This window comes from Tachysurus fulvidraco, chromosome 20, assembly GCF_022655615.1.
Source record: "Tachysurus fulvidraco isolate hzauxx_2018 chromosome 20, HZAU_PFXX_2.0, whole genome shotgun sequence".
In the NCBI taxonomy this organism is placed as follows: Eukaryota; Metazoa; Chordata; class Actinopteri; order Siluriformes; family Bagridae; genus Tachysurus; species Tachysurus fulvidraco.
Window position 1 is genome coordinate 14,710,025 of NC_062537.1, and position 23,855 is coordinate 14,733,879.

The 23,855-nt window shown below is 35.9% G+C and overlaps 4 protein-coding genes across 7 annotated transcripts; 1 reads left to right on the forward strand and 3 right to left on the reverse strand.

The window, feature by feature from the left end:
- Nucleotides 1-56: 56 nt before the first annotated feature.
- Nucleotides 57-3,883, reverse strand: hnrnpdl (heterogeneous nuclear ribonucleoprotein D-like). Of its 3 annotated transcripts, XR_003439805.2 has the most exons (9): nucleotides 3,675-3,883; nucleotides 2,821-2,989; nucleotides 2,516-2,677; nucleotides 2,272-2,403; nucleotides 2,075-2,174; nucleotides 1,793-1,957; nucleotides 1,592-1,691; nucleotides 1,077-1,180; nucleotides 57-346 (listed from the first exon to the last, which is right to left on the reverse strand). XR_003439805.2 is itself a non-coding variant. In XM_027141097.2 (8 exons), exons 1-7 carry the CDS (start codon nucleotides 3,764-3,766, stop codon nucleotides 1,621-1,623), a joined length of 891 nt encoding a protein of 296 aa, XP_026996898.1. In that variant the 5' UTR covers nucleotides 3,767-3,883; the 3' UTR covers nucleotides 57-346; nucleotides 1,592-1,620. The 3 variants fall into 3 exon arrangements, 2 of the variants coding, with proteins under 2 accessions (XP_026996898.1, XP_026996899.1); XM_027141097.2 differs by lacking the exon at nucleotides 1,077-1,180; XM_027141098.2 differs by having other exon boundaries at nucleotides 57-1,180.
- Nucleotides 3,884-4,451: 568 nt separating this feature from the next.
- On the forward strand, nucleotides 4,452-10,008 carry enoph1 (enolase-phosphatase 1). Of its 2 annotated transcripts, none has more exons than XM_047804978.1 (7): nucleotides 4,452-4,470; nucleotides 5,059-5,177; nucleotides 5,263-5,364; nucleotides 7,322-7,524; nucleotides 7,763-7,895; nucleotides 7,991-8,114; nucleotides 9,491-10,008. In XM_047804978.1, exons 2-7 carry the CDS (start codon nucleotides 5,094-5,096, stop codon nucleotides 9,628-9,630), a joined length of 786 nt encoding a protein of 261 aa, XP_047660934.1. In that variant the 5' UTR covers nucleotides 4,452-4,470; nucleotides 5,059-5,093; the 3' UTR covers nucleotides 9,631-10,008. The 2 variants fall into 2 exon arrangements, with proteins under 2 accessions (XP_047660934.1, XP_026996900.2); XM_027141099.2 differs by lacking the exon at nucleotides 4,452-4,470 and adding an exon at nucleotides 4,916-4,949.
- An 839-nt stretch (nucleotides 10,009-10,847) lies between these two features.
- On the reverse strand, nucleotides 10,848-16,342 carry tmem150c (transmembrane protein 150C). Its single transcript, XM_027141100.2, has 8 exons — nucleotides 15,984-16,342; nucleotides 13,937-14,030; nucleotides 13,689-13,742; nucleotides 13,561-13,593; nucleotides 13,408-13,475; nucleotides 12,197-12,324; nucleotides 11,839-12,016; nucleotides 10,848-11,197 (listed from the first exon to the last, which is right to left on the reverse strand). The coding sequence occupies exons 2-8, from the start codon at nucleotides 14,008-14,010 to the stop codon at nucleotides 10,989-10,991; spliced, it is 744 nt and encodes a 247-aa protein (XP_026996901.1). The 5' UTR covers nucleotides 14,011-14,030; nucleotides 15,984-16,342; the 3' UTR covers nucleotides 10,848-10,988.
- Nucleotides 16,343-17,991: 1,649 nt separating this feature from the next.
- LOC113639356 (stearoyl-CoA desaturase 5) lies at nucleotides 17,992-22,625 on the reverse strand. The gene is made up of 5 exons (XM_027141189.2): nucleotides 22,228-22,625; nucleotides 21,225-21,355; nucleotides 20,356-20,561; nucleotides 19,313-19,545; nucleotides 17,992-18,284 (listed from the first exon to the last, which is right to left on the reverse strand). The coding sequence occupies exons 1-5, from the start codon at nucleotides 22,424-22,426 to the stop codon at nucleotides 18,094-18,096; spliced, it is 960 nt and encodes a 319-aa protein (XP_026996990.2). The 5' UTR covers nucleotides 22,427-22,625; the 3' UTR covers nucleotides 17,992-18,093.
- Nucleotides 22,626-23,855: the final 1,230 nt, after the last annotated feature.

The following is a 23,855-nucleotide window of genomic DNA, read 5'->3' on the forward strand; positions in this document are numbered from 1 at the left end:
CATCCATAATCCTTTAGTTATAGAACATATACAAAACACACACACACAGGCTCACATGTTTTTGTACCCCAATTTTAATTTCCATTTATCCAAAACTGAAAAAATTAAGACAAAAAGGACACTTTCCAAATCAGAATCTAAGTACACATCAGCACAAAACTTTCAGGAACTACTTTAACAAAGCACAGGATAAGAAACTTGGAAACAATATTTACAAGGTCCTGCTGTGAATGTCTTCACCAGAGGACAGTGAAACAAAAGTATTTTAAAATCAAGATGCTCTTTGATTAAGAAGAACAGGGTATCCTTGAGCTGCCTCCAGGGTACGAACGCTCAGTCGGCCCACCTAAAAAGAGAGACGAGATGAGAAATTAGCTATTTTGACAAGGCTAGAATCTCACTGAAAAAGACCACCTCCATGTTTCAGTTTAACTTCGTGAGCTGTTGACTTTAAGCTATTAAAATCACCATTAAAGACTAAAGATCATATGTACTTAATGTTACTAAAAACATGTCTATAGCCAGTGAAACTTGAGCTCCACTGAGCTGGTGGTCAATCTCACCAAAAAGAAGTATACCATGTGTGTCTTTTCAAATTTAAGGTAATTTTAAATTTAAGGTAACAGCAAATGACACCTTGATGGCCTGTAAACTTTTTATGGGTTCAGTAAGAGATTTACATATGATCTTTATCATCTAGGTCTTAAGGAAAAGGTCTGACGTGTACCATTTGAAGTTCTCTATGGACTCTAAAAAAAAAAAGCAAGCATTATGAGTTTTATGCAATTTATGGGGTGGGAACCATTTTAGACAAAACATAACCAAACCAAAAAAATTTGCAAAAACAAACAAAAAAATTACACTGAAGCTCCAGAACTGAAATACAAGAACACTAAATTAAAAAAGAGAATACAAACAGCAGGGTTAACAATCACTTTAGTGTTCACTGTTAAATACCTGTAAAAAATTCATTTTACACTGTTAAACAAAACCTTGAAAACTTAAGGGAAAACGAGAGATCTCCTGCTTAACGTTTGCTCTTTAACGCTGGTACAGGAAATTTGAAGAGACCATACCACAGGACAGCGTTTTCTCGTGCATGCCGTGCTCTCTGCCCGCTATGTGCGACGCCCAGAGAATTTCGTGGTCAGGTGACACACGGCCTGCAATGAAGTCCCCGCTGGCAGGTACAAACAAGGTATAATAATCAGAATTAGGAAAAGAACGGAAAATCAGGAGAGCTGCCCTTACTCTGTACCCTTTAGCAGTACTTTACCTGTTAGAATTGCTATCAAGTTTATGTTATTTCCATATGATCACCTGTTAAAAAGCAGGGAGAAAAGCGGGAAAATCTGCAGAAAAACGCTTACATTTTTCTGGAGAGATTTTTTTCCATTTATTTACTTTAAAAAAAAAGACACCAGTATGCAAGCATTAGCAATTAAAGATCTATAGACATATCCTTAAACTTTCAAGCAAAATCTGGTGCATGAAAATGCATACCAATCTGTTTTAGGATAGTCAGCATTGTCTATTGATCTTTAAAGTCTGTAGATAATGCCAAATGAAAGGTTTGAATTTTTAATCTTACCATAAATTCTGGTAGGTCAAGTCATTCCATCAATATGGCTGGTAGTTGTTCTGATGATTTCCACCTTCCCGTGGGACCTTCCCGTAGTTGCTCTGTTGACCTTTTTTTTTTTTAAAGATAAAATATCGAAGAAAAACATTAGAATGAAACTTGCTACAATCGCCAGTATTTTAAACATGGATACAAAATACGTTAACTTACCATTGTAATCATCATAGCCTTGTCCATATCCGTAATTTTGATAGTTGTAGCCTGAATAGTCATAGCCAGGGTAATCATTATAGCCCTGGCTGTAGCCATTGCCATAGCTTCCATAGTTCTGTCCGTAGTAGCCGCCATAGCCCTGGTTGTATCCCTGACTTGGTCCTGTACAAAGAGTTGAAATGAGACAACAAAATTTGGCATTTGCAAAGGAAATCAAATAGGAAACACAGTACAGTACCACATTTATTGGTTTTATTTTTTAAACAAACATATAAATACCTCCTCTTCCACGACCTCTGAATCCTCCTCTTCCCCCCCGGTCACTTCTGTTCTGTTGCTGTCTGTAGACCTCTTTAGGCTGGGCAACTTTTATTTCACACTGCATCAAGAAAACAAATGGGGGAAAAGGTTAAAAACATGCCAGATGCCAATTTTTTGCCAGAAAAAAAAAAAAAAAAAAAGTGATAAAAACGTACCTTTCCTGCTCCCACATTGTGGTATCTATTCTCCAAAAGCTTCTTAACAGGTTCTTCATCCACATATGTTACAAAACAGAACCCTCGCCTCTCATTTGTGTTGCTGTCCACGGGAAGTTCGATATTTTCAATCTAAATCGAAATGGGGTAATGGTCAGTATTTGTGAGAACAATACATTTGTTGTAAAGGTCCACATGTAACAATGCATGTGATATTGATCACAAAATCTCTCATATGACTTACATCCCCAAAGGATCCAAAATATTCCCGAATTTGCTCCTCTGATGTTTCTGGACGAAGACCTCCAACAAAGACTTTTTTGGGAGGCTCCTTTCCCTTCATAGCTTTGGCTCGCTTTGGATCAATCAGTTTACCATCGAGTTTGTGCTCCTTCAGCTCCAGAACCTGAAAACCACGTCAGGTGATTTAAAACACTAACTTTTCCAAAAGGTAAAAAAAAAAAAAAAGTGCATTTCGTCTGAAATTTTCAGTGATGTAAAAACAAACAGTAATAAAAATCGGACCGTCTTTTAAATAACTGCACTCACTCTGTCAACACTGTCGGCATCTTTGAACAGCACAAACCCAAAACCTCTGGATCTGCCGGTCATCGGGTCTGTTTTGATGGTGCAATCCAAGACCTCTCCGAATTTAGACAGGTAGTCTTTAAGGTCTTGCTTGCTGGTGTCCCAGCTCAGCCCACCGATGAACATTTTCCTATTAAATAATAAAAAAAGTGCATAGATTAGTTTTAGTTGATTTGCAAAACTAATAAAATGATTTTTTAATATTTTAATAAATATATAAAATAAAAAAAAGTATAATAAAATGTATTTATATATACAAAATGTAATAAATGTATATTATATATAATAATTAAAATAAATGTATATAAATGAATGAAAGTTGGACCTAAGCCCCCAGCTTCACCAGGGGTTTATTATGCATGCTGAATTAATGGAGGATGCCATGAAGCAAAGCTTGACGAAAATTGTAAAGTTATCCACATTAACATCACCGACGTAAAAGCACACGACTAACTTGGCCAACAAACAAAGTGTGAACACCCAAAGACATAAAACCGTTAGTAAGCTAATGAAAACGTGTTATACTCCATGTAGCTAGCGCGTTAACACGCACGCCACGTTTTAATTTTCTGTAACCATTAGCTTAGCTGCACAAAAAACAACTGCAGAGAATTTATTTACGCATCTTCAGCTGTCGTCTGGTAGAAATGCACTTCTCGGTTAAACACAATATTAGCAATATTACAATTGTATTAAAATTCTACACCAGCTAAAATACGCTGAACACAACAAAACGTTAAGAGCTCGGCTTAAGCGATGCTAAGCTACACCGGAGCGCTCTTGGGCCTGTGCCCGGGCCTAGAGGCGCCACTCACCCATCATCCTGCTGATTTTTGCTTGCGTTTATTTTGGATCCCTCTGGACACTCATCTGTGCTGAAGTCGGTCTGCTCTAGTTCTGCCTGCATTTTGAACTAAGATCCGGTACAGAAACCTGTGTGGATCAGTGTGAGTGTTTAAAAAAAAAGACAACGGCAAACACAAACACCCTGACCCGTTTGCTAAAATGGCGGACAGTGACGCAATGACGCAATCACAGAGGGCGGGAGAAAGGGGGCGGGGCGCCACGAGAACAGGGGAGGGGCGTCTGGAAAAAAGGAGGAGGGGCGACAACCACACACACCCCAACTCCACACACACACACACATTCACTTTCATTTCTCTATGTATTAGTATCATTTAAATTCTTTAATCAATCATTCAATTCAGTCAATCACTGTTTTTAAGTTACACACAATATGTTGATTAACTATATTGCTTACATATTATATTAGATTTATTTATTTCACGTGGTTGGCTTTAATTAAGATTCGTATAAACAAGTGACTATCTGACGTTTTACGGAAGCCTTAAAGTGCCAAACAACTCCTCATCTCGCATCTACAAACGGTGACCGTTGCTGAAACACAAATTAACTGATCTTCAAACTATTTCTTTCCGGAAGTAGTTTGCGTGAATGATATTTAAATCTTTGGATCTGGATCCTAAACCAGTTGCGCCCTTGAAGGCCACAGCCTAAGCTCAGAGTTGCCAGATTTTCCCTAGAAAAGCTTAAAATCCATCTTTGTAGAATTGAGCACTATATGCAAAGGAAGACGTAAATACACTTTATGTTAGTATTAAAAAATATCCATTTAAATATAACTAGAAACAGCAGGTATACAACAGGTGAAGTGTATATGAAGTGTATACTGAAAAGCATTAGAGATAGTTTAAAATATACTTCAAGCTAAAAACAATTGAATGTAAATAAAAAAATAAGTTAAATGTAATAGATTTCTAAATGAATGTCATTCAATTTAAGATCCTTTGACCTTATGTTTACATATATTTTGTGTGGTGTGTAAATTTATCTACTGCTATTATTACTATTGCTCAAAATTTGTTGATATGTCAATAAATTACATTGATATGTCAGTGCTGGTTGCAATTAATACTATAAGGTAATTGTTATATCATTTATAATATAATAATTTAAATGAAATAATCTAATGTGAACGTATTATTATTATTATTATTATTAAAGGGGATTATAGTTGTAGTGACTTGGCAACCCGTTCACTGAGCCATGTGTTAGCACATAGCTAGCTGGTTAGTGTGTTATTCATTATCAACCGTTTTTGCTCGTCTGTCATGCAGTGATCTGTTTTTTTTTTTAAACCCAGGTTTAATACACTTATTTTCTTACTATAAACTGCAGTGACGAGACTGTCGTTGTCCGTTTAAAAAAGAAAAATGGCAACGATTACAGTTCCTGAGAACGTTAGCGTCTTTCTGCTGGATATTGAAGGAACCACGACTCCTATAACGTTTGTAAAGGTAAGAAGGTTTAAGTGTCCGTTTTGATCAACAGCAGTATCCAACCGCACGGATATGTTTTGACTAACGTTTATTTTCCATGCAGGATATTTTATTTTCATATATAAAAGACCACTTGGAAGAGTATCTGGGTGCGCACTGGGAGGAGGATGAGTGCAAGCAGGATGTACAGCTCCTAAACAAACAGGTCATGTACTGCAGCGTTGATTTACATTCACATGCTTCTCTATTGAATAGTTCTACTCTCATTTTATTAGTCTTATTAGCAGGTAAACCCACCATGTTTAATTAAGGTAGGATTAGTCAATGCAGCACATTAGGTTGTTCTTGTCAATCAATGAAACTGTAGTTTGGATTCAGTTTGTGGTGTTTGCTCTGACATGATATTGACATAGTGCATGCTAAGTTCATACAGACATTTTAACCACCCTTACGTTGAAGTTGTGTTTTAAAACCTGTTCACAAACCAAAAATAACCATCCAGCAAGCAGACAGGTACGTAGGATTACAGAATAAAGGATAAATAACAAATTGTGCATTTAAAATTCCCAAGAAAACATATACACAGGATGAAATATAGCGCATGGTCATCTGAGGCCGGTTTTGTGCAGTTGCGGCCAAAGATGGGCAACAATAAAGTTCTGGCAGGATCAGAAATTATTGATCGGAAGCTTAGAGTGTGAGTGAACACTTGTCTGAAAAGCCACTCTATCAGTAGGTTATCTTTATCGTATAAGCTGATATGGAGAACGTTATCACAGAGTGCGATATATAATTCATCCAAGATCTGATTAGTATCATCTTGTAAAGTGTAACGTAATAATCTCATAAGGCCACTGTGATGGTACAGTGATAAACCATTTTAACACACATACCAACACCACATGCACACTTGCATGGCAGAGCAATTGAGCATGATCCAAAAGCCAAATAAATAATATAAATCTGGCCAGCTGCTGTTTTATGGGGTAATGGTACAGCTTAGGATGTTGGATTTTCTCCCTTTGTAGAAGAGAAGGTTTTTTACCGCAGAGTTAAAATTTTTAGGTAAAAGACCAAACACTTCTACTTTGAACCCCGGTGTATCTTTTAGAAAAGGTCAGCTGGTTAGCTCCGATCATGACATCATGTTAAAGCGTGCTTTCTTATTTTGGCTGTGTTGCAAATTCTGTGCTTATTTTGTAGTATTGTAAACAACATATATTGTACAGAATGAACACCATGCCTGAATTGAGCTAAATATATATTAAAAATAGCTGATCTAAAGGTTTTGATTAAAGGGAAAAAGGCAGAGCGCATTGCTCAATGCCAGAAAACGGTGAATATCAGGGCTTTTTTTCCCCAAAGCTGCAGGCATCTCAAAGCTACACTAAAGAGTAGAAACCAGCTTTCTTATCTTAAGGTTAAAAGACACAGATTAAAGATTCATACATACATACATACATACATACATACATACATACATACATACATACATACATACGGGGATATAACCAAGGTTGAGGTTCAAAAATACATTTAAAAATGTAATTTATCTATTTAGCTAAAACAGTTTGGAAACTGGTTAAAATTATACAAATTCCACAAAAAGGATAAAACAGATGAAAATTTCTCACTAGTTTTGCTCCAATTTTGGGGGACAAATAAATGCCTTACAAGTTTAGCAGGTAAAAAATCTAAAAAAAAAATCTTTTACTCCAGAATTCTTTTTTCAACATATTGATTAATTTGCAATCTCATTTTGTATCTCTCTTATTCCCTTCCCTGATTGGTTGCTGACTCCAGTTTGTCACACTTTAGCTGGATTTCTTATTGTGCTTAACATTAGCATGATCATTAGCATGATAATGCTTAATAACTCACACAAATATCCAGCCAATTCTGACCTCACATAGCCGACTAAATTACTACTACAGGATTGTGAGAATGACTCTGAGCAGCTCAGGAATATCAGGTTATTTTTTAATGTGTTATTGTTTCAGAGTATTTTGTTGTCCCCGTTCTCAGTAATCATGTTCTCTCCCATTAAGAAATGCATGAACTATAGCTTCAAGTTAGTATTAGGTAGCAATAATAGTAGGCTGTAGTGTTGCAGTTTGTCATCTGATTCAGCCATATTTTATTGGAACATGATGTTTTTTCAGACAGAGGAAGACTTAAAGCAGAATAGAGCATGCCCAGTTCACGCTGTAGACCAGACGGTCCATACGGATGAAGAGAAGGCAATCCGGGAGGTGGTGGATAGCGTTCTGTGGCAGATGGCCGCAGACAGAAAGACCACCGCTCTCAAGCAGCTGCAAGGCCACATGTGGAGATCAGCTTATGCTTCAGGGAAGATTAAAGGCGAGTAAGTATGGAGAAGCTTTAAATTCTTTGAAGCACCTTTAATTGAACCTTTTATTAGGACCTTTTATTAGCACCTTTATTGAACCAATAAAAAGTATTGTTTTATTCAATATTATTATTATAGTAATATTATTATTTAATATTATTTTAATTACCTAAGAACATATTTTTGCATGCATATAACACATAAGTGGGTATAGTTACCTCTTCTGGACTTATGTGTTTGTGTTCTGACACAGAGTTTATCAGGATGTGGTTCCTGCTATAAGAAGATGGAGGCAATGTGGTATAAAAGTCTACATTTATTCTTCTGGAAGCATAGAAGCCCAGAAGCTACTCTTTGGCTTTTCAATTGAAGGAGACCTATTAGATGTAAGTTAAATTTTGGTTGCTTTCATATAATATGTGATGATAGCTTTTTATGGTAGGTTGTTGTATATTAACATCTTTCTAAATGTCTCATGCAGCTATTTGCTGGTCACTTTGACACCAACATTGGTGCTAAAGTGGAGAGTAAAAGCTATGAAAAGATTGCACAGAGGATCGGCTGCTCCCCAGAAGACATTATGTTCTTAACAGATGTCACACGAGGTGGGTGCAAAATACTCAGAAGGCTGCTTTCTTCTCATTTCCTAATAAGTTTGGATAAACCCCACATCCAGAGTGCATTTAAAAATGATAATGAATGTCATTCAGAAGTCAAGACTCGCTGATAGTTTACAACAGCTTAACATGAGCCAAGTCATTCACATGGAAACTAAGACCACATTATTATAAAGGCAGTTAAGATACTCACTCATTGGATGGCCATTTTAACTTCTTATTATGCACATAAAAAAAAAGCTTGGTAAAATGTAAGTACTAATGATGGTATCCCACCTACCAGCTAGAGTTGAGATAATTTTTTTGTGCTCAAGTTTCATGTTTGTAATAAAAAGGTGTTCAGATTATTTTGACCAGTAGGCTGGAAGCAAATGGCACTGTTCTGGAGAAAAAAAAAACTTAATAAATGTAAAGTGGAAATTTAAACAGGATGGACTAAGGAACTTTAGATTAATGACTTCTGCATCAGGATTAGCTTTTATATAACCCAATATTAATACACAGCATTACAATGTTTCCTAAATGAAAATGTTTCTGTTGCATATGTCTATATTGGGAGTTGTCCTTTTAGCCAACAATATAGAGCATGATGTATACATAGATAATACATTATTAATATACAGTCCCCTCTGAAAGTATTGGAACTACAAGGCCAACATTTTTTTTTTTTGCTATATGCAGTAGACATTTGGGCTTAAGATCGAAAGATGATTGAGATGATAGATGCATCTTGTAGTTCGGCCTCTTTATTTCTGCCCTCAAAGTCTTTTTCAACAGTTGATTGTGATGCCTTCACCCCTGCCCTTTGGAGGTTGTTGTTAAAATCACTTACTGTTGCTTTTGTGATCTATGCCCGGTTGTTAATAAATCATTGGTTTCTTTTTTTTTTTTCCACCAAGATGTTTCAGTTTGTCTCGGCTCAGAAGGGCTTGCTTTTCTCCTTTAGACTGCTCTCTGGTTCACCATAGACAGCTCTCTGTTGGTTTATCCTTTTTAACAACAAATGTAGTGTTCACAGGTGAAACCCAGAGCTCAAAACAAGAGTAGATATTCAGAACTACAGTAGTAACTGTTTAAACAGTCAATCTAATCTTTTGATCGAATGAAAAGTGAGTGTGTCCATACAACGTTTGCCATATTCTAAGTTGCTTAGAACTAGTTGTAAATATCAGGAAATGAATCCTGAATTTCGAGTTGGTCAGCAAATAGTCATAGGAGAATTGGCCCTACCATTCCAATACTTTCAGAATACTTTAGCTCTGTGTAATGTACTGTATCATATGAGAGCCTGAACGTAGCAGCTATTACGTTGAGCACTTATGTGAGAAGATTAACAGTCAGCACTCGGTCTTCTCACCTTGCAGAAGCAAAAGCAGCAGAGGATGCTGGGCTGAATGTGGCCCTGGTTGTACGACCAGGTAACATGGAGTTGACTGAAGAGGAGAGGAGCCATTATAGAACCATCACAACATTTAGCCAGTTGGAACTCACCAAAAGTGCTTAACAGATAAGGACAGGACAGTGTCAGCATTCCTCAAGTGGACTTTAGTAAATGTAGGCTGACACTGGATCCCAAATTTGTAGCTTGTTACTTGTGGGGCTGGGGAGGGGATGTGATGCAGCAAGTGCCAAGTGCATTGTAATTGTACCTAATTAAACTCCAGGTGCTTGCATATATTTTTTTTGTTTGTTTTTGGGTTTTTTGTTTTTTTTTAACAAAACACAATGGAGTTGGTTTAAAATATTGTTGGTCAGTTTGAATGTTTACAATGCTATGAAACCGTATTGATGTGCAAGTGTAAATTAAATTATTAATTATTCATTCATTTCCACTGTAATTGTACCTCTTCCTCCATCTAGTAAACATGCATTAACTCTCAAATGTTATTTCAAATATCTTTATGTAAATCTGTCATTGCAAAGTGCACTTGTGCGACTTGGAAATGCAACATTCATGTATACCTCAATGGGTTCATATAAGATTAAATAGTAGACAATTTATAAAGAAACTACCCTTAAAAAATAGGATTTCTATTGTAAACCCAAACTGGGAACTTGTTATATTGCCAAGTATCTGTTTTAATTTTTTTTTACATCACTACAGAATTAGTAAAATCTCATGCATCTCATTTTTAAAGATACTGATATGACCAGTTTACAAAAGTGATAACAGTGCTTTGCCAGTGTTTTTAATACTACTACAATAGCCGAAGTACTGGTAGTTCAGCAGTTAAGGTTAATAAACTGTATAAACTAAACAAACTAAAGGTCAACAATAACTGTCAATAGATTCAATTGTTTATTCCTAATGCACTATGTAATGAGAGCTGCAATATCAACACCTTTGAAGAAAACCTCAATGTCAAGCTCTGGTAGAATATCATTACAGTATGATTAAAAAACATACTGTTTTAAGTATTAATGTCAAAGATGTGTGACACTTTCAATTATTACCTTTTTTATTTTGTTGATAAGTTTTATTTTTGTTGATATAAAATGTGAAAACGACTATTGTTATTTAAAACTGCATACTTAAAACCCATTTTCAGACATGGACCTACTTTTACATTTAGACTTGTTCTCTTCTAGTTGATCTAATGTCCTTTCCAAGTAATACAAATGTTGTCTAGTCACATATCTATTAATATGTACCTACAATATCTATACACGGATTTTCCATGTAAAACACTTGCAGCACAACTGCTCTTTGTGCTTATAATAGTAGTCTACCTGTGAGAAAGAAACATATTCTTTCACAGATTACTCCAGAGAGATGACATTCAACAGACATGCATTATTATTGAAACTAATAAATAATGGAAGTTATAGTAATTCTGCTATAGAAACAGAACCGGAAGAGTCTTATAGCTGGTCTGATTGGTACTCTGAAGCCTCAGAGAAGCTTTCTGACAGGCTCATTGGAGGCTCCTGATCATCGCTGCACACGATCTCGAAGTGATAATGACGGAACTCGATAGCAAACGTGCCCAGGAATGCCAAGAGGAACATGACCAGTGCCCACTGTGCCCGGGCAGCATGCATATGCAGACGCTGGGCCATTAAAGCAAAATCTGATAAAGTGTCAAGATCATAACATGGGTAAAGTGATCTAAACTGTTATCAGTATAACAGCACATCCCAAACTGTTTTAGTAGTTTTAGTACAGCAATTTGCTAATAACTAAAATTTTAACTTAAATTAAACACATGCTTTTTTACCACTTACAGTCCCAGCAAAAAATATTGAAATGACAAGGACTATTTTATTAATTCTTTGAAGAGAGTCTTCCCTTACAAGCCTTTCTTTTAACTCTATTGTGCAGTTCATAGAATAAAAATTTGCAGCTACGTAACACACTGAATAACATCTAATGACTCGTATATGGTTAAAAAAGAATTGCTTAATGTTGCAAATCATTGATGCTGAAGACCCCTACCATAAATAAATGTCTGCTAAAAGCATGCCCATATAAACAGTTCTATGATTCGTTGTTTAAATAACATGTCTTTTTCAATCAACATGTCTGTTTATAATCAACCTTAAATAGAATTACCACATGACCATGTGAATGAACTATTAGTAGAAGATAGTACTAGAATAATTACATTAATATAAACCTATGACATGCACAGCTGTTATAAAAAAAATGGATCGACAACTTGATTCAAAGATTAATTTTTAAATACTCAGATTCTACTTGTCTGAAGGATACAAAGCAGCATGCATAAAGTGATTGCTCCAGACAACAGGAAGCGGGGTATGCAAGCACGTCTGCCTTCGTTCCTCAAGTTGACCTTCAGAGTCATGAATGACTGGACCCAACAAAACAATGTGCCTAGGCCAAATGTCATGGATGTGCCAATATTATGGAGCTCCTCATCATTTGACAACTAGATAACAAATAGAGAAGAAAATTGATCCTTTATTTATATATATTAATACTACACGGTAATAAAGCCACTGCATTATATGCATAAATATTTAACTTGATTTAAATAATATGAACATATAGACACAGACAAAATAGTCACCAAGAAAAAAACTGATAAGTCCGATAACCCATACCATACCTGGAAATTCCCAACTAAGGTCATACCAAAGCAGGCCAATGATAGAGCTACCAAACTGATGATGTTGAGCCAGGGTTTGTGTACTCGTGGCTTCAATTGCAAGTATCTGAGGACCCCGAGGATGAAGCCTGGCAATATAAAATGGTTATATTAAAACTAAGCTAACAGTTGAGGAAAGCAACTTCTCAGCTTCAGAAGACTGCTCTCTCATGAAATATATTCTAAATACTAAGAAATGCAGCATGCATTTACGTTTTTACAGGATTTTCAGTGAACTTGTATAACCCTGTTGAACCTCGCAACAGCCCACAATTCTCTGTAGAAGTTGGAAGATGATGGTGGGAAGGCAAAGGTCTGAGTACCTACATTCAAATATTAGTTGCTCAAATTGAAATTGTTCTAGTTTATTTGGCATTCATGCTTCATTATTAACACAAATTAAATATGTAAAAAAAAAAATTCTGTATGTACACTGTATGGCCAAAAGAATGTGGACACACATCCATCACACCCATATTTGCCCATTCCAAAACCACAGGCATTACTACGCATTTAGTCCACACCATTTCTGTTATAACCTTCTCTACTATTCTAAGAAGGTTTTGTACTTGAATTTAAACAGTGGCTGCATTGAACCATGCCCATTTGTCCACTTATTGAGGTTGGGAACTGATCTCGGGTGAGAAGGCGTAGTACACAGTGAAGGTTACAGTTTATTTTAAAAGTGTTCAGTGGATTGGAGATCATGGCTCGGGCAACCGCAGTTCTTCCTCTTCAAAACATGGCAAACCATGTCTTTATGGACCTCACTTTGTGCACAGAGGAATAATGATTTAACAGGTTTGGACACTTTATTTTCACTGAATGAAAATGTTAACACTACAGCATATAAAACCATTTGAAGGAATTGTGTGCCTACAACTATGTGGCAACAGTCATGGGAAGGCCCACATATGTGTGTGATTTTCAGGCATTCACATACTTTTTGATATATAGCAGATGGTGTTTCTAATATATTTTCATATTTAATAAAATAAAATTTGCCAGAAATCAGTGATTAGCTGCTTATTTATCTAGTAGGCCAGGAAATAATATTCAACTAGTATAAACATATTCATTGCACTTATTCATAGTATTTATGTATTTTTTAACAAGATGCTAGTGTTCATTCAACATAAATTATAATATAAAAAAACAAACATTACTCTTACCCACAAAGGCTGCCATGTTTGTGACTTGGCTAAAAACACAGCTGGCTGGTGGAGCATCGCCTGCAATGCTAAAAGATATGAAAGGTAGTAAAGCAAGATTCCAACAAGAAGCAGATAAAAACCTAGTCTTGTGAGAATACCATTCAGTTATACCTTATATATGGAGGAGACTTTGAAACTGATTTCCTGTGGAAAAACAAATTTATTTGAAGTAGATTTATATATATCTGTAATATGACTAAGATATTTTGATTCAAGATATAAAAGAACATTAAACTTACTTATATTCAGAGCTTAGTGGTGTGATTTTGTCATCCTCCACTGCTATAAAATAGCTGTTTTCAATATATAAGAAACATTTACCTTTATCATTCTCTCAAATCTTTAGCCAGGTCTTTTCAGTCCATTAACACAGCCAAGCAGTCGGTAAAATAACATCCTACACAATCAACTTCAGTATCCTTAAATCAAATGGCAGTGCATTGTATGTAACACTACAGACAGAGAACATACTCATTTTAATACTCACACAACCCACAAGCCTGCTGCTGTGAAGAATGAAAACATAACAGGAAGAAATGTCCAAGGGCTACACTTCCTCATGGCTCTTAATCAAGCTTGACCTGAAAGAAAATAGTTCAATAAAACTACAACTTAGATAAAACTGTGGGTCAATAAAAACCCCTTGAATATTCTTAATGCACATGTTGAGCCTTAAAGATCCAAAGCTATCTTTCGTTTAGAGTAGGACCAGTATGATACGAGAAAACAAATTGGTTGGTGAGTCATTGTTAATGCATTTGTTATGAAGCTACAGTATTGTTGCAGTGATGTGGTTGCATTGGTGACTTTCTTTCGGAAACGTTTGCTTTTTTTTTAACCACAGCACAAATTAGAAAGCTTGTAAAGACAAATTCAGAAAAGGTGATCCCACCAGACTACAGCGTTTTATCATTGGACTATGATATTGTGGACATGTTGCTATATAAATCCAGCTGTACTGATGGGGTTAAGTGAAGATCTTACTGGGCCACTCCAAAAAGGCGTATTTTGTTTTTCTGAAACCAGTCTGTGCTGTCTCCTTGCACCATACAGATGCCGTGGAATAACCTCAAGACAGCTGTTCACACAAGACATCCTACAAATCTTTTGGTCAAAATTTCCTCCAGGTCTAATCCAGAGCTAAAAAAAAAGAGCTTGCTTGAAGTCCTTGCTGCCAAAGGAGTTTCGACCCACTATTGACTCCAAAGTTCACTTACTTTTTCCTCCACTGTGAATGTTTAATGTGTGTTCAAAAAAGTCACAAAGAATTCTAATTGTTTGTGTGTTATTGTCTTAAGCACATTGTGTTTGTCTATTGTTGTTAGATGAGGTCCGGGTCACATTTTATGGCAAATTACTTCAGAAAACCAGTTTATTCCAAGGGATGTTCATACTTTTTCTTGTGACTGTAAATGAATTATCTAGTAACTAGTATTAATTAACTACTTATCTATTTGCAGTGTCCTTGCAGAATTGTTGCTAAACAGGTATTTCAAGACTATTTCCTTGATTCATATCTAGTTCATTGTCTGGTTCATTGTTTAATTGGTGAGCCACAATGCAATGCAATGCAATTGGCCATGCAAACTTGCCTATTTAATATGCACAATATTACTATCAACGGTCCTTCTATCATCAATATCTGTATTTTATTTGTACAGTTTATTTTGCTACGTATTTGTTTCATTTGAACTCTAGAGATGTTCTTGAATCTCTAAAATAAAACTCTTTCTGTCTCGATGAGTTCTCCCTGAGCCCATAAGAGGTTTCCACTCGCCTTTAAAAAACATGTTAGTAGGTGAATAGCCAGCTCTTAATTTGCCCAGATGTGAATGTACGCATGCTTGTACGTGTGTGTGTGTGTGTGTGTGTGTGTGTGTGTGTGTGTGTGTGTGTGTGTGTGTGTGTGCATATAGTGACTTGTGATGGACTGGTGTCCCATCCTTCAGTTGTCACTGAAGCTAAATGAATAATATATCTTCAAAAATAGTCTAAATAATTAATTACAAAAACAGTTCATAGGCTACCAAATGTTTAAGCCTAAAAGATACAAACATTTAATGAAAGGATCAAGGTTAATATAAGGTAAATGTTTTTCCTGCACAGATATGGTTAAGGGGTGTGTAATATCTTCCTAGTTATCTATTTTTTTACTATCTATTTTTCCAGTTAATCTGTGATGTCTAATATTTTGGAGCTGGATAACATGTTTCTGGTCCAGACACTGCAGTTCCTCAACTCATGTCCAATGACTCAGGATAAATAACAATAAAACAAAATAAAACAAAAACAGCTTGCTTCTTAATAACACGTCGTGATAAGATAGATTTAGCTCTTACACTGAGACTACAATAAAACAAAAACTGTAGAGCAGCGGTAATAAGTATTGTACAAAGCCAGACATAATGAATTATGCTTAATACTGAATGCAAGTCTCTGTCTGTCTGCCACATAAAATGGAGGCTAAGCTACACAAGTGCGCTGCGTCTTGTATTTAGAGGCTATTTCCTGGAGTGTTATGCTGAAAAGTGTACCTTGTGATAAGTGCACTTTTGTTCGGATGTAATCCTCGTCTTCTCTTCATTTGATGACGACCGGCTCCTCTCTCGTGGTCCGGCTGGATGGAGGCAGCATGTGTGAATGTATCACACTGGCTTTTACATTACAGCACATACAAACCGGGCAGTTTTCAGGAAGGAGTTTTCAGGAAGGTTGACACGGAAATGTTACAGTGCATAAAAACACCTACAGACAGAGATGCGGTTTTTTTGTACAGTCCATTCTCTCGTTTGCTCTCTGACAAGTCTATCTGTCTCTCTCTTTCTCTCTGTCTGTCTGTCTGTCTGTCTCTATCTCTCTCTCTCTGTCTAACTCTCTGTCTCTCTCGCTCTCTCTCTCTCTCTCTCTGTCTGTCTGCTCTCTGACAGGTCTGTCTGTCTTGGTCTCTCAGAGAGAGAGAGAGAGAGAGAGAGAGAGAGAGAGAGAGAGAGAGAGAGAGAGAGTCTCTCTCTGTCGCTCTTCTAGACTCCGTTGTTTGTGATCTAAAGGAAATTCAGAATTAGGGATCCAGAGCATTTTTTTTATTATAATGTTGAGTTGATTTATATGATTGTTATTAAAAATTATTGATTGTCAAGTACATAATAAATATTTTATTTAACATACATGTAATGTATTTGAGGTCGAAACCTTCCTTTAAAATCTTTAAGCTATGTAAACTATAAGATATATAAATTTGTTTGCTGAATTTAGTCTCTCTCTCTCTCTCTCTCTCTCTCTCTCTCTCTCTCTCTCTCTCTCTCTCTCTCAATTGTAATCTAGTAAATAATCCCAAATACATGAATAAAGTCAGGAATGTGTACTCAGATTGTGTCTTAAAACCTATTACTCTTGTTTATATCTCTGACAGCACCAACATGTAATGCATGTAATGTTATTTATATGCAGATTATGACTAATTTTTTTTTATTCATTGCCTTGAAGAACAGCCCAAGGCCCAGTCACTACAGAATATATTTTGACTGCAAAAAAAATTTCTAAAAGTAAATTCATTCTTATAGCATGTTAAAGACAAACGTAGTTACATGCATTGATGTACACAGAGCAACAAGTTACACAGCCATACATTAATGCACTTATGCAAAGACACATGAAAAACTCTTAAGAATGGAGGAAATCTATAATCTGCTACTCTACAAAATCAACTGCTATAACTGAATGTGGCATTTCTACTTATTTGATTCTTTTTTTTTGGTGCTCTGTGCAATAGTTATCCAAAAATAGGTTATAAATCATCTAATGACCCAGGGCTTTAATGTGAGCAACATGTAGCAAATTTGTGCAATCCAGATTTTAAAATGTGAGACAATATGCATTTTTCTTGCATTCCTACAAAATCTTTGTAAATTTTTGCTATAACATCTATTTTAATATTAGCAACAGGAGAAAATTGACCTGTGGTTTCACGTTTTTTCTGGTTAGCATATCTTTTGCCATGATATCTTGGAACTGATAGCTTTTATATGATAACATTAGCAGCCATGGAATCCTTGTAGCATGAATGTGTGCTCGAATAGTGCAAATTTACTTATCATCTCATTATTTGGATCAATTAGGCCTTGTACTCATGAAAAGCATGACCAACGTAGGCTTTTCTATAAAGTGTCTGTTTTTGGTGAAATTACACCATCACAAGCAGCAAATTTAAGGCAAAGCCTGCACATGGCAGATTATAATGAAAATAAGATTAAGATATTACTTAATAGGGTAGTATTAGGCAAATGTAAACACAGAATTAATGTATCCTACCTTACGTATGCTACAAAATATGTGGATTCATTGGGTAACGCTAAAGTTACATGGATTGTCTAGCTAAGAAAAAACAAAAACACTGGTAAACAATGAATTCAGAAAGATATGCAACAAAAAAAGAGTTTCACATTAAAATCTACTCCCCTGTGAAAACAAAAATGTCCACAAGTTGAGCTAAATCTAAGCCATCACAATGGTTACCTTATTTATAATTACTTGCTCTGTGACAGATTAGCAGTAAAGACATTTTAATGAAAGAACACAACACTCCACTTTTACAATGCCGTTCTGATAAATAAGTGGTGCTGAGAGATCTGTGCTGCTTTTGGCATTTCAGGCACTCCCATCACCTGTCCTTAGCTTTCGAGCCATGACCATCTCCGATGTGGCTTTCTTCCGGTTGCTAGCGAGGCCGAGCCAGCACATGAGATCAATGAAACACGTAGTGATGTTGTAGCGCAAGCCAAATTCACTGGCTGCATAATCAAAAGGAAATGTGTGATGAAAGTTGTGGAAACCTTCCCCTGAGAGATAAGGAAACACAATGACCAAGGTAAATAATTAAAAAGATCCATTTTATAACCACAATAACAAGTTAAAAAACAATTCTAACAATAATTAACTTTAGTCTTTAATCTCAGTGGAAAAGGCAATTGCTGATTCATTGGGAAATTATTGGATTATATATGTACTATATAGGAAAATTATCTATTAGAAGATGTTTTATTCCTTCTCTACATCAGCAATTTGCTAATGCTAACAAGTTTTAACTTACTAAAGAATACCATGTTTTACTAGTTATCTATTTACACCAATGACTTATGTTGTGGAACATCTTGAGCAAATAAATTTCTGTTATCACTTATGTTATTGCAGTTATATATAGTTCCTTAACCAGCCTCTATTTGTTTCCTCTCTTAATAAGATAATGACAATAAAAGGTTGCTAGTCAGAGTAACCATAAAGTTATCCTTCCTGAAGAATTTCTTATGTCAGAAATCCTAAAAGTCACAATTTTACCTCACTGTAACAGTGCTGACCCTGATGAGCCCTTCTGAAACTGCTAACAGAAAACTTCATCATGTCAACAACTAGAGATATTTTTTATAATCCGATTATGTGGTGTGTCCCTATGTAAGTTGTTACTACAGAAAAAAAGTTGTATTAGAAGAAGCATATTAATATAAATAGTGTTTTTTTTGTAGCCGAAACAACTGTCACAGCTGTTATAGAAAATATCTTCTGATTAATTCAACAGTAATAAACATTAACACAACATAACATAATAACAATAACCTAAACAACTATTAGTATTCTCTGTTTCACTGATTATTATTATTTTAATTGTAATATTATAGTATATTTAGTGGTAACTACTGTCAGTATATTGTTCACAGACTTCACCACTGTTATTGATCATGCACAAAAGGAAAAATAAATAGATAGATAGATAGATAGATAGATAGATAGATAGATAGATAGATAGATAGATAGATAGATAGATAGATAGATAGATAGATAGATAGATAGATAGATAGATAGATAAATGTACCAATAGCTCCAAACGTGACAAAGCGGTTTTCTCGAGGGTTGATATCCTTGTTGTAGGGCCGGTTGCCGTACATATGTGCAGCGCTGTTGACTAACCAGGTGAGATTAAGAGCAACAGTGTAGCGTAAGATAGAGGCTAGGAAGTATGAGTTCCACATGCTTTCACCCCAGAAGTACCACGGGACCATAGTGGGCAGGAAGAAGCACATCACCAGCACTGACATTTTGTAATATCTGTGTCAAACAAAATGCAATATTGTACAGTCCACATAGTATTATCTTCAGTTTAAAATGAATTACTTCATCTTACTTTATAGATTTATTTTGTTGTTTATGCCTTGAAAATGTATTCTCCCCTCAACAAACTTTTCCACATTCTGATACAATCTGAACTCACATGGAAAGAACTGGGCCTATATATCACCAATCACTACAAAATAACCAACACAGAATAAGTATTATTGCAAAATTATTACCCCTGTTGCTGTAGGGAAAGCTTTTCATCAGCAGCAACTGGATCAAAATTCACAGCAATCTTAAGAAAAAAACTGTTCCTGACTGGAAGACAGTTGAGACTAGGATGGAGCCTAGGATGGAGGTTCAGCTTCCAGCAGAGCAATAACCTTAAGCACACAGCCAACTCTATACTGGATTCACACTGGTTCAAATGAAGGAACCTGACTGGCCCAGTCAAATAAGATCAGACCTCAAATCAAATTACAAACTGGAAAAAATGTCAGGATTCAGATGTGCAAAGCTGATAGAGACATGCAGCTATAATTACAGTCAGGTTCTACCAAGTATTGACCATAATATGTGTGGATATTTATGTAGCCAATACATGTCTGATTTTTATTTAATTATCATTTGTGCCATAATAAAAACAGATACATACTTCATACTTACTGTTTGAATCAAATATAGTATTCTTAGTTAATTTAAATTCCAGGTTATAACAATACAAAAGGTGGAAAAATCTGAGGGGGTGAATACTTATGCAATGCACTATAAACTCTCTTCAGGATTACAGCATAGTGGACCTACTTCCTCTGGAACACAACAACAGGGTCAGCCAGCAGATCACTGAGGTCCAGCCGCTTGCCTTTATCAATCACGTCTTTGTGTTTCTGCACAAACAGCCAGCCTACATGTGAGAAGAAGAAGCCTCGCTTTGCATTATGGGGGTCAGCATCTGTCTCAGAGTATTTGTGATGGGACCTGTGATCTCTGGACCATTCAAAGATATCGTTCTGCAAAGAAAAAATAAAGTTAGAATGAAGTTTTAGATGAGCCATTCTTTCAAGTGAGTAGCTTGTAGATTTATTTGGGGTGGATACAAAGAACAATGAAATAAATGGCAAATAAAAAGCATGAGAAGCTATAACATAAGCAACAATTATTTATTTTTATAAGTGCAAAAAGAAAGGGCTGATGTAGAGTCTGGTAAATAAGAAAATAGCCATGTGAACGCTTCGGAAACCAAAAAACGTTAAATGAACCTTTCTCAGAAAACCATGACACTATAATACCACACACATTTTTTTAAAATTCAAAATTATTCATGTAGAGTTTCCTCATACAAGTTTTTTTTCCTTAGAAAGATGGTTTAATTATAAGTGGCAAAATACTTATGTAAACTGATCCTATTATAAATAGTTTCTTATAACCAGAGATTATTTGAGATCTGTGACTAAGAATGTTTTGTATATGATCACGGTGTCAGTTTTGTGTTTTCTCATAAGACAAAGAGCCTTTAAGAATTATTAATGTTGGCATAATAACATTTATGCTGAATGATTTTGAATAGAGTACAGTGCCATATATATTTCAGGCTTGCTTACTCAGCGTTTGTCATTTGTGTACACCAAACAACAACATATGATCAGCATATCATTACAATAAATACTATTTACCTGGAAGGCCATAGAGTTGGCAGCAGCCAAGAAGATCCTTAGTGGCAGTTTGGCATTATAAGACCTGTGACTCCATAACCGATGGGCTCCAGCTGTAATCCCAAGGGCTGTGATCATGAAACATATATAGGCTGCCAAGGAAAAGAACAACACAGCAGTGTTCTCATTAAATATCTAAAATATTCCAGTCAGAATAAGACACCTAAGAGCAAAAACTGTAATTTGAGTAGCCTTTAGTCAGCCAAGTGCAGAGGAGGCAACTGGCCAAGCAACACCTGTGACATGTCTAAAAAGACAACAGCTATCAAGGTTTTCAGGCTAGAATGTGTGTTAAAGACTAACCAAGAGACTAGACCATGTGATGCAGCAATAATAAGTGAAGCGAATGAGTTTGTCTGGGAGATGTTTCCATAGCAACTGGACTCTTGGTATTTTTCAGACATGTAACACATACACACACATTTTGGTGTATTATTATTTGGTGTATTATTTCCAGGACAGTTTAACTGTTTTTTTTAATGATCCATGATCAAAAAGCATAGATATAATACCATGGGTATCACATCAACAATGAAAAAAAAAAAAAAATAGTTTTCCATCTTAGATGAAGACACAGGCTGCTAGTGGTGTGGTCGTGGTCCTTCAAAATGTAGTCAGGAATGTAAAATAATTGAACTTATAAAATAATTCAATGATAATTTGTTCTAAATGCCACAGATGTTTCAGATAACATCTGGTAAACGAAATGTCATTTGGTTAAGGTTTGTAGTCTGTATGCTTTTAAATTATTTATATAAGGTGAGGAAAATGGCTCACTGTTTACAAGCACGAATAAATTCACCCTCATCTGTGTGTTTTCCATAAAATATGGATTACTGGCCAAGTGTAGAGATATAAGCACCTATAGACATCATTCAAATGTTCAGGCTTGCAAAACATTTAATGCGGTATAATAGATTCATGTAGATATTCAAACCAAACCCAAAAATGATCTCAGACTTACACCAGATCCAGGTAAAGGGATGCGCTTTGGGGACAAGGAGCACGGAGTAAAGCGCACCAGCATGAAGCAGACCCATAAGAATAACGTTTCTCCAGACGATGCGCTGCCGCTTGATGCCATTCGGCGCGCGGCTCTCTGCGCCATCCGCTCCCTCTCGGTGCGCCACTCCGTTGCGCTCATTATCCGGAAGTGCGTACATCTCTAAAATATCCAAATCTCCAAAAAATAGCGTGGATTTCCAGGCCTCAGAGAACCAAACGCAAACAAATAGAACTCAGTTGATATCCGTACGAGCTTGTATAACGACAGGAGATGTTGAAAGAGCGCTCCAGGTGGTGACGATGGTAGCAGAGACGCAAGATCCCTATTATATGGTGAGGTGCGTATGGAAGGCCATACGAGTCAGAATAACCTGGAGTAACCTGAATCAGAATGAGATTCAGAATCATTTTATTGTCATTGCGTAAGTACGTTGAGATTAGATTGGAGCTGCATCCCAAATGATGTACTACACCTTTTTTTTTTTTTTTTAAAGTAACTTGACTGTAAAAAAGCAAAAGTACAAGAGATTTTTTTCTCGCTCACTTTTAGTGTGGACTTTAAACTTATGATGGAAAAGACTTGGCTGATTCAAGATATGACAAGCATGATGGATGGCATGTTCTATCAGATGACATTCATGATGGTGTTGACAGTATTAACATGATTACAGCGTTTTTGGAATCTTCTTTATTTGAACAGAGTGTACAGATGAGAAGGTGCGATAGCTGGACATACAAATAAAAAACTAAATTACTGCTTCGTCGGTTTCTATAGGGTTATGGCACAACTCAATCAGTCAACAGGAATTTAGATGCTATTGTGTATAATAAAATAAGCTGTTAACCGAAGTCCAAATAGACCAATATCAATGAAATTGTTACCAAGACTGTATGACTAAGACTTTTGTTTGTTTGTTTTTACTAATAAACAAAGCTATGAACAGCAGATTCTATTTTAATTCTTATCAGAATCAGGTTTAATGACCATGTGAGTTGACACGCACAAGGAATTTGGTTCCAGCTGTTTTTGACTCTCAAAAGTAAAGACATAAATAACCTTAAAAAGAATAGAATAATCTTTCAATCTTTTACAAGTTTCCTTAACAGACCAGGTGAATTAAATCCCTCCCTCCCGCCCTCGATCTATAATAATGTGCAGGTTTCACAAATTTAGCCCCTAAAATCAAACGTTCAAGAGCTTCTTTTTTCACTCATTTTTATTGGGGGTACCAAACTAGGCAAGTTTATGAACCTCAAAACTCTATGATAGCAGAGAAAGCTTGATTAGATTGTGAGATAGATTAAAGAGATAACATTCATGATGGCATAGATTGCAGTATAGCATTTATGTTTTGGGATCTCTTTGGTTTGAACAAAGTGTACAGATGAGAAGGTGCGATAGCTGGACACACGGATAAAAGAATAAAGCACTGCTGCATTACTTTCTTTTGGAGCATGGCACAACTTACTATTAGCAGGAAGGCAAATGGAATTATGGGTAATGTAGGAAACTAAGGTTAAAATAGATCAACATCAATAAAAGTTTCTACAAAAGTCTGATCATTTTTAATATAAAATACAATTTGG

Coding starts and splice junctions, on each gene's coding strand:
- hnrnpdl (XM_027141097.2), bottom strand. CDS start 3,766: ATGCAGGCAGAACTAGAGCAGACCGACTTCAGCACAGATGAGTGTCCA. Junction 2,678..2,820: donor ATGCCGACAGTGTTGACAGA/GTGAGTGCAGTT, acceptor CGTGGTTTTCAG/GTTCTGGAGCTGAAGGAGCA. Junction 1,692..1,792: donor AGGCTATGATGATTACAATG/GTAAGTTAACGT, acceptor AAAAAAAAAAAG/GTCAACAGAGCAACTACGGG.
- enoph1 (XM_047804978.1), top strand. CDS start 5,094: ATGGCAACGATTACAGTTCCTGAGAACGTTAGCGTCTTTCTGCTGGAT. Junction 5,178..5,262: donor CTCCTATAACGTTTGTAAAG/GTAAGAAGGTTT, acceptor TTTTCCATGCAG/GATATTTTATTTTCATATAT. Junction 8,115..9,490: donor CTTAACAGATGTCACACGAG/GTGGGTGCAAAA, acceptor CTCACCTTGCAG/AAGCAAAAGCAGCAGAGGAT.
- tmem150c (XM_027141100.2), bottom strand. CDS start 14,010: ATGAGGAAGTGTAGCCCTTGGACATTTCTTCCTGTTATGTTTTCATTC. Junction 13,594..13,688: donor CCACTAAGCTCTGAATATAA/GTAAGTTTAATG, acceptor GTTTTTCCACAG/GAAATCAGTTTCAAAGTCTC. Junction 13,476..13,560: donor AAGTCTCCTCCATATATAAG/GTATAACTGAAT, acceptor CATATCTTTTAG/CATTGCAGGCGATGCTCCAC.
- LOC113639356 (XM_027141189.2), bottom strand. CDS start 22,426: ATGTACGCACTTCCGGATAATGAGCGCAACGGAGTGGCGCACCGAGAG. Junction 21,356..22,227: donor TCCCTTTACCTGGATCTGGT/GTAAGTCTGAGA, acceptor TTTCCTTGGCAG/CCTATATATGTTTCATGATC. Junction 18,285..19,312: donor TGTCACGTTTGGAGCTATTG/GTACATTTATCT, acceptor CTTATCTCTCAG/GGGAAGGTTTCCACAACTTT.